We start from the raw sequence: 9,603 nt of genomic DNA on the forward strand, positions 1-9,603 counted from the left end.
TACGATTTGTACCTCCAGAAGCATATTCTTCGTTCTCAGTTGTATGTGAACCTCCTGCTACATGCACGTCTTACTTTTCCTCTCTTTCTCTCTCTCAGTTGGGCTCTATAGATTTCTAAAAAACAAGCCCGCGTTTTTGTGTTTTGTTTTGTTTTTCTTCTTTTTTTACTTCCTGAAAAGTTGACAGTTTAGAGACACAGGGTTGTTCTTGGTGAGAGGTTTTTGTATTGATGCACTCACGCAAAGCTTTTCAGCGAGGGGAAAAAATGCTGCTTTTCTTGCCAACCTGGCAGCATTCACTTCTATCAAAGAGTAGGCAGGACCTACAAGGGAGAGACACAGACTGACATGTTGGCCAGGAATCATTTTTACTGCCTTTTAGATTTCAGATGCACCATCCAGCTCAGTCCAGAGTTTCAGGCTGAGGAGAAGATGGCTTTTCTGAGAGCTTGCACACAACGCTGGGGGGGCTGGGAAGGGGAGGAGCTTGAGTAGATAGAGCTGAAGTATTGCAGAGTTACTTTGGCAGCAGAAAGACATGTACACTGTTGCAGACATCGCTGAGGGAATCTTTATCTGGTATAGTACAAGTGCTTCATTGAATTTCTCCTCCTGTTTTATCTCCACTCCTTCTTTACCTTGAATGCCTTTTTTGGGCCCTGCTGAAGAGGTGCTGTGGGTTTGTGAGGGTTCAGAGTCCTTAATCTTTAGAACTGAGTCCCATTTTTCAGCAGGTGAAACCTGAAATGTTGTTGTTGGGTAGACCTTTTTTCAAATTAAAGATTCAGATGTCGAGCATTTAATTACCTTTAATGGTTATATTTAATGACTTTCCTTTGGCTTTTTTTGGCAGCATTATCTCACGGTGATTGTTTTCACACTTATAAAATCTGACAAATTCCACCAGTGCGACCAGGCGCAGCATTCAGCATTTACCAGCAAAGCTCAAAATCAAAAACAGCAACAACAAAAAAAGGACTTTGGGACATCCACGTGTTTTGGGTTTATGTGACTAATTAATAGTAAAGATTTCCCTGCTTTTTTGCCATGGCAGTGCTTTTAAAGTGAAAGAGCGCCAGCAGGAAGCGAAGCGTAAACAGCCAGCAGTGAGGCTGTTCTCACTGAGATAAAATCAGAAACAACAAGCATTGGTCCATTCCTGTGAGTCCCTGGTGTCCAAATATGGTGCAACTCTGCCACGAGGTGCACTCATTAAGTACCGATTTCTAAAAAACACAATAACCAGAGTTGTTGTTCTGATTTGATGACTCCTTCATTAAAGATTATGAATTGAAGATTTTTAAGGCGTACTGTGATTTGCTGTAAGAACATTAAAGAGAGAGTGTTTTCTCATTATTTGAACAGTCTTCTGTCTTCTGCAGCTTTTCTTTTTTTTATGCAACTCCTCATTTCTCCTGCTCTTTCACCCAGTCTTTACCTCGATTTGTTTTGGTTCTTATCAGATTTTGCTTGTCCCACACACTAACTCTCTACTGGCTCATTCTCTTGATCTCCTCTGTTGGCCTCCACTGGCGAAATGCCATACGTTTCCCCATAAGCGGTCCCCCCCTCTGGTTTCAGACAGACGCACACGGCTTCAACACCCCTCCACCCCCACCAAACGTCTTCACTTCAATACACTTCGTATGACATCTTTGATCTGCACAGGGGTGTTATGGCACTTCTTTCCCTGTGGCGCAAGTCAGACCTCTTTTGGTCCATTCTTGGCCTTGTTTCGAAAGGAGCGCTAAACTCCCCGTTGTACTCCCTGAGCAGATTCATGATGGTGCGCAAATGTGGGAAGCACAGATCCTTTTGCTGGCCAGCTGTGCAAAGAACTTAATTTTTATGTGTGCTTGTGTGTGTGTGCATCTGTGTCCTTGTGTGACCGTGTGTGTGCTTGTGGATAAAGTGTGTGTTTACTCATTGCTGCCCTCACTCTGTCCAGGTTAATAGTTATGCATTCTGAGGTTTGGTCAATATTGTAAACAAACTTGATACTGGATATGTAAAATGATATATTGATGTACTGTATTATGCAAGTTTTCTCATTAAAAGTATTAAAAATCACACTTGGGTGGGACTTATTCGCCAAAAAATAGAAATGGTAAAAAATGGCCTGTATTTATATAGCGCTTTACTAGTCCCTAAGGATCCCAAAGCGCTTTACATATCCAGTCATCCACCCATTCACACACGCATTCACACACTGGTGATGGCAAGCTACATTATAGCCACAGCCACCCTGGGGCACACTGACAGAGGCGAGGCTGCCGGACACTGGCGCCACCGGGCCCTCTGACCACCACCAGTAGGCAACGGGTGAAGTGTCTTGCTCAGGGACACAACGACCGAGACTGTCCAAGCCGGGGCTCGAACCGGCAACCTTCCAATTACAAGGCGAACTCCCAACTCTTGAGCCACGATCGCCCCGCAATAGAATGAAAATTGCTGTTTGTAAGATTTTGAATTGCACCATGTTGCAAAACATTGACTTATACACACTCACCACACATCATTAGGTACAGCTTACCTAATGGGCTGGATCCCCTTTAGCCTTCAGAGCTGCTTTAATTATTTGTGGCACAGTTTCAACACGGTGCTGGAAACATCCGTCAGAGATTTTGGTCCAGATTTTGGTGTTTAAATGATGCTCAGTTGGTACTAGGGGACCGATCTGGACCACTGATTCAAGGCTGATTCAATGTTGCAGCAGAAATTGAGACTCAGTTTCCTGTTCTTAGTAGAGAGGAGTTGCATTAGATTTGTCCTTCTCTGTACCTTCGTTGTATCAAGTGGTCATTTGAGTTAGGTTGCCTTCCTATCAGCTCAAAGCAGTCTGGCCATTCTCCTCTGAACTCTGACATCAACAAGATATTTTCAACCAGAGAACTATCCGATTGTTCAGTCTGACGTCACTAGCCGTGTCTGGGCCTAAACTCCGCTGCAGGTCCATATATCAAACGATCACTATGGCATTACTGAGAGTTGAAAAACTGTCTAAAGTCTTTCATCTTTAATAAAATGATCAGCGTTCTGCTCTACCAGGTGTAACATTTGAGTTTAACATCCAGGCATCCATGAAAACGGAATTTATAACATTTAACGGAGTTAGAAGTTAGCAGGGAGTTAGCTCGCTAGCTTCTATCTAAATACAATATAGCATGTCCTGACTGCGGGGTTTTGGAAACAAATTAAAACGTACAGCTCTGTTATCACTTCCAGCATAAATGAAGACAGAAAACTAAACAGCAGTGATGTTTGTAGGGTTACTGAAGTTGGGCTAGCTGCTATATAATGATGTGCTACGTGACCGCTAGCGACACAGCTATGTTAGCATAATATAAACAAGCTAACTTTTTTTCCACTCAATAAAAGTTAACGTGAGTGTTCTCGGTGGTCAGGAACAAATGTAATCGCATGGCAGGATGCTGTAAAAGGACCAAACTTCAGCCAGGACAACAACTGAGATAATCCATCCACAATACGAGGTTAGTCATTCATATACTGCTGCATGGGCTGGGCTGTAGTTACATCCTAAGGTTTTAAAAACTGAGCTTAAATAAATGATTAGCGGTAATAAAAGCCGAGGGAGGTCAACAGGGATCACTGACTGTTTTAGGAGCTTTTTGAGATTAAATAGAAGAAAATACATAACATTAAACATGTTAACAACACAAAAGCCATATTAAACGCAGACTACTTTAGGCCTGGAAGTAGGATTCGTCGTGTCATCACTGAACAACCGGATAGAAAGCACCTACCTGGGGGTTTTCCCTGTATTATTGCAGGGTCTTTAGCTTACCTTAAAAAGCCTTGTACGAGTTATAAAAACCTAAACCAACTTCACAGTTGGCATAAAGAGGGAACCATCCATAGAGAGCAAAACTGTGGATTGCATTGCACTGTGCCAGTCCCAAAACATCCTTTATAATGGTGTTGAGTTTGTCCGTAGAAAGTCCAGGAACTGCAGTTTTTGGCACTTTGGTGTCGCCGTTGCACGCTTCGTTTATAATGTGGAAGCTTCTCCCTTGGCTCGGAGGCACCCACCACAACTCCCCTCTTAATGATTTGGAAGAGCAGTGCCCTCTTACTGTTTTTGTGTCGAAAAGACATATCGCTCTCTTTCTCCAACAGCCCCGCATCCAGAATGCACTTTTAACCCAAATCACAGTGATTTATTGAAGGTAAAACCTGTCGACACTTTCAATAACACAAGAATCTGCTTTTCTTTTTCTGCATCGAGTTAGGAACGAGCACAAGGCTTCAAGTCAGATGTATCCGTCACAGAAAAGACTTTTCATGCCGAATTGCTTAAACTGAACTCGTGTCTCTTTCTCCCCCCACCGTCACCATCCGGCAGTGCTGAACGGGCCTCCCATGTCTGTAAAGAAGGAGCGGGAAGCAGAGCTGCTAGTCAACCGGCGGGAGCAGCGCAGCGGAGAGGTCATCTGTATCGACGACTAAACCACACAGACACGCATACACGCTCACACTCACACACTGAAATCCGTCTGCTGCAAAGACACCTTTGATTTCTCTCCTAGAAAGTTCTGGCGGTGAAACCAGCGTCGCTGAGCTCCACATCACAAAGTAATTGACTGACTGAGGGTGAACTTGTTGACCCGCTAGTGATTGTAGTTCCTTTCTTTGACACATACGCACGCATACACGCAGAAGTCCTCGAAAATGTTACTCTGCTGGCTGGTACTCCCTAAAAAGCTCAAGTCACACACAGACACACACATGCAGAGGACATTAGCACTCACGCACATGTGCACTTACTGTCCACGGACACACACCGACAGTACACGCAGTCCAACTTGTCTCAAAAAACTTCCTGTGACCTTTTCTTGTCTGCCTCAAACCATTATACTCCTCATAAACGGCCTCCTCGCAGCGGCCTCCTCCTCCTCCTCCTTTAGGGATGCTTCTAACCTCACACAAATGCAAGCATAAACACACACACACGCACGCACGCAAACACAACGCTAAACCCACCTCAACCCTAGAAACCTTTTTAGATTTCTCAAGTAGACCATGTAACCTTCTTCTTCCTCCTCCTCCTCCCCTTCTGCTCCTATAACCCACGACAGGAAGCTGCATGTGAAACTAAACTCATTTCTGCCATTGCACTCCATCTGCCCCCCACCCCCCACCCCCCTCCTGAAGCATGCTCTAATCACAATAATGCTGTCTCGTGAGAAAGGAAGAAAAATATATATATACGTCAAGCTGTGCCTACAGTCGTTTTAATACTGTTTCTAACTCTCAGAGAAAGGCTGAATCTCCGATGTCTCAGTCCAAGCAGCTCCAAGCACAGCTCCGGCTTCTTCTTCTTCTTTCATTTTTTGTTTTGTTTTTTTTAACCTTCACTTTGTTTTGATGGTACATGTTCCGATAAAACACACGCAGAAAGGTATGATGCATATATTCAGGACTCGTCTGACCACAAAGTATTTCCCGCTTCCCCTCGTTCCTAGTTTATGTACAGAGCTTTGAGGTATTTGGGGGGTTTGTTCCAGAAAAAGGTTTTTCAGAAACCTCCTATGAATGTTTATAACCTTTCATAAGCAAGTCAGTGTTATTAAATCCTATCGACCACCCTCAGCACTCCTCCCTCCTTTCCTTCCCTCCCCGTGCCCCCTTCAATCAACCCTTTTTTTCTGTATTTTTTTCATTTCCAAGTTTCTTTTTTCGTTCTACAAAATCCTGTGATATACAGTAATTTACATATTTAAACAGCTCATTCGTGTTCTCTTGTGTTTTCACTCTCGCGATTATGAGTATTGTCGTTGTCGATGTTGCTGTTGTTCTCGCCGTTGCTATTTGAGAAAGAGCTTCTACCAAAAGACTTTTTTTGTAACAAGAAACTATGAAAAACAACACAGTATGTGCGACACACGGTGCACCTCTTCGCCATGTTCGTCCGATGATTACGAAAGACTGTAAACGAAGAAGTTGAGCTAACTTCAGAAGTAGATATATTACATGAAAACTTTTTTTTTCCTCCCCCCTCGCTTCCATTTTAGATTTGGGACTTGCAAATGACGTACGTGTATAGAAAACGGGACATGTGTAACCCTAAATGCTTCTATGAGCAAAATGAAAATGCATACTATCTAACTCTAGGAAAAATACAGTCATGCTGAAAAATTCCACTTAATATACCGCATCATTTAATAAAAAGCCTTAATAAAGAAATGTAAAGTCATTAAAATGAATTAAGAACCTGATGTCAACCTGTTAATCCTACATCCCCTCTTTTACGTTAAAAAGCCTAAAAAACAAACAAACAAAAAAATCATGGTAGACAGGAGTTCATTTATCCCATACATTTAACTCTTCCCAGGAAGTAGTCAGAGTCCATTTTACAAATGTTTTACAACCCCTGAACTAAAATGTTACATCAAATCAATCACTTAGTTCATTTTTTCTGGTTTTACTTTGTCCTCTTTCCAAAACGTTGTGTTGATTTCTGGGTATTTTGTGTCACTGTGTATGTAGTTGGTGCCGATTAAATGATGAATGGCAGTGAAAACATTTCAATGATGACGCATCTCCTCGTTTTTTCTTTCTTTCTTTCTTTCCTTTTTTGTTTTGTTTGTAATAAAACTGAATGAAATGATTAAAAAAATTCTCTCTGTGGACTTCATTGAGTAAAAAGCGCTTTGAGGCAACTGTTGTTGTGATTTGGCTCGATATGAATAAAACTGAATTGAATTGAAAGGATGATTAAACACAACACGTGCATTTAGAGTTCTGTGAAAAACGAAGGAACTAAGCCAGTACATAGCAGCCAGGTGTTGATAATTAAATGCAGTTGAATAGTTGTGATGTAAAAGCTGAAGTTTTCACAGTTTACTGGTCTGAAACATTCAGCTGTGTCAAAAAAAATCAATAAATAAATGCCACGGTCTTACAGGAGTGACCATCCCAGTAAGTTCACCTTAATCTCAGACAGTGCAGTGCTCAAAGAAACTGTAAAAACAACCCAGGAGCTCCATCTCAGACTCTACAGGCCTCAGTTAGCATGCGAAATGTTAAGATTCAAGACAACACAATTAGGAAAAGACTGAACAGTTATGGCTTGTTTGAAGGACTTTCAGGAGCCTCTTCAAAAAAGAAGCTTATGTTTGTGAAGTACGACAGAGTATTAGCTCCATGTTAACTAAAACAAATGAGAAAAAAGCCAAAATGTGGAGATTACAGTTGTCGTTTCAAGCCAAACAACTACCACGGCTCCTATACCCTCTACAACAGCGGTCCCCAACCTTTTTCGCACCACAGACCGGTTTATGTCCGACAATATTTTCACGAACCGGCCTTTAAGGTGTTGCGGATAAATACAACAAAATAAAACCTGTACCGGTACTAAAAAAAAAAAAAAGATACGGGAAAAGACTCAGGGAAACCGAGTTAAAGATAAAAATGATTAAAAAATAATGCTAAAACACGATAAAAAACATGAATTTCACACCCGAGCCTCAACGCTCGCGGCCCGGCGCCAAACGACTCACGGACCAGTACCAGTGTGTGGCTTAGGGGTTGGGGCCCGCTCTACAAAATGCTTTGTTTAGATAAATTTGTGAAACAAATGATCGTCTGTCGTATCGTGTCTTGTGATTCATCATCCTCTTTATTGCACAAGGGTGTAACCATCAGCATCCTTGCATCTGTACACTGCCGGATATTTCAGTTTGTACAAATCCGGCCAACTCTTTCAAGTTGGGGGGGGGAGGTCGTTCTGACCAGATGCAGCTTTCTGCACGTTTTCAACCTGTTTTCAAACTATGACCTCAATGTCTCTTTCTTGAAATTTTCATTTTATTCTGAAAACAATCTTTTTTGGGGGGGGGGGGGCTAAATGTGGCCCTAATACTCTTTTCGTAATGAAGTTACATCTGAACTTCTGGGACATTGTGAACAATGAGCAGACAAGAACAAAGTACAGATGTTTGGCTTAATGCACAGTGCTTGGAGAAAATCAAACACAACATAGCAGCACAAAGCAACTGTCAGCACGGTGGTAGAGAGGTGACAGTCTGGCCTTTCTCTGCAGACACAGTCCCTGGGCACCTTGCAATCACCAAGTCAATCATGAACTCCTCCGGAGACCAAAGTATATGTGAGGACATGTAAGCCTATCTGACTGACAGCTAAAACTTGGCAGAAACTGGTTGTGCAACAGCACATCAACAAATCTACAACAGAATGTGAAGGTGTTGCAATTGTCCTGTCCCATCTTGTGTTTCAGATCAGTGAATTTTGATCCTCTTAATACAATTCAGCCTCTCCAGTGGTCCTCTGCTCTCATGGGCGAACTCAGACTATTGTTGTCTCATAATTGTACTCTTTGTTCTGCCCTGTGGCATCAGTGAGCTTTGAGTACTATTATGTGGACCAGTACCAGTTTCTGCAATGCTACTTTTGACTGGAGTGGCTTCCATCTCACAGAAATTATTTCAGGGCAGGGATAGCTCAGTAGGTAGAGTGGTGGCCCCATGATCAGAAGGTCGGGGGTTCGACTCCACTGAACGGCTACCCTGAGGTACCCCTGAGCAAGGTACCGTCCCTACACACTGCTCCCCGGGCACTGCACTGGTGGCTGCCCACTGCTTCACTGGGTGAATGGGTTAAATGCAGAGGAACTATTTCCCTATTGTCATGGTCCTGGGCCATGTGGGCCCAGTATTCTTAGTTCCTTGTATTTTTGTATTTCGTTCCTTATTTAGACCATGTTTTCTGAGTTGCCCTGTTGTGTTGTTCCCTAAGTGTTTTCCCTTCATGGCTTTTACCCCCTGTGTGCCCCTCTGTGTATCTGTGAGCCCTCGTCTCTCCTTATGTTTTATTCCATGTTTCCCCTGCCCTTTATGTCTAAGTTCTCCCCGTGCTCTCTCTCCCCCCTGTGTGCCCTCTATGTATTTATGAGCCCTCGTCTCCCTTTGTGGTTGTTTCATGTTTCCCCAGCCCGTTATGTCTGTGTTTTCCCCGTGCTCTCTCTCCTCCTGTCTGAACCTCTGTGCCTGTACATGTCATGTTCAGTTCACCCCGCCCTGTCTCGTTATGATTATCAGTGTCACCTGTGTTCCCCGTGTGTGCCCACTTTCCTCGTTTACCCTCTGTGTATTTCTGTCTGAGTCTCCCTCTGTTCGGCGTCGCGTTCTCCCTCATGTTGTGTGTGATTCTCCCCGTGGTTCGGTTCCTTGTACAGTTCATGCTTTAGTTTTCCCAGTTTTAGTTTATTTTGTATTGCTTCCCGTGGCCAGCAATAAAGCTGTGTTTTTTGAGTTTATCCCCGTGTCTGTGAATCTGCATCTTGGGTCCTTCCCCTGCCTGCCACACAACGTATCATGACACCTATGGGGACTAACACGCACACTTTACTTTAAAAAGCAGAAAAAAGACTTTTGCTGTCTGCAGTCTAAGATGATGAAGTTGGCTTCTTTCTGCTAGACTACAAACTCCATGCCACTCCAACAGGGACCTAGCTTGATAGTGCAGTAAGCCATTTATCTACCGTATTCAGCCTCACGGAGCTGTAAACCTTCAGTCTTTTCACACAGCAAGCAAAACTATTTTAGTCAAAATAATTGGCTTTAT

The 9,603-nt window shown here is 43.0% G+C and overlaps 1 protein-coding gene across 1 annotated transcript in view; it reads left to right on the forward strand.

Annotated features, from left to right (window-relative positions):
* The window catches only part of chd3 (chromodomain helicase DNA binding protein 3), a 62,374-nt gene extending 53,079 nt beyond the window's left edge, over positions 1-9,295 (forward strand). The window contains exon 41 of the mRNA XM_085451153.1: positions 4,364-9,295. Coding sequence (XP_085307279.1) covers positions 4,364-4,467 — 104 coding nt within the window. The 3' untranslated portion in view covers positions 4,468-9,295. The remainder of the gene's footprint in view (positions 1-4,363) is intronic.
* The last annotated feature ends 308 nt before the right edge of the window (positions 9,296-9,603 follow it).

This window comes from Copadichromis virginalis, linkage group LG3, assembly GCF_057382275.1.
Source record: "Copadichromis virginalis isolate Kocher_CV1m ecotype Utaka linkage group LG3, C_Virginalis_male_GT1.1, whole genome shotgun sequence".
Classification (NCBI taxonomy): Eukaryota; Metazoa; Chordata; class Actinopteri; order Cichliformes; family Cichlidae; genus Copadichromis; species Copadichromis virginalis.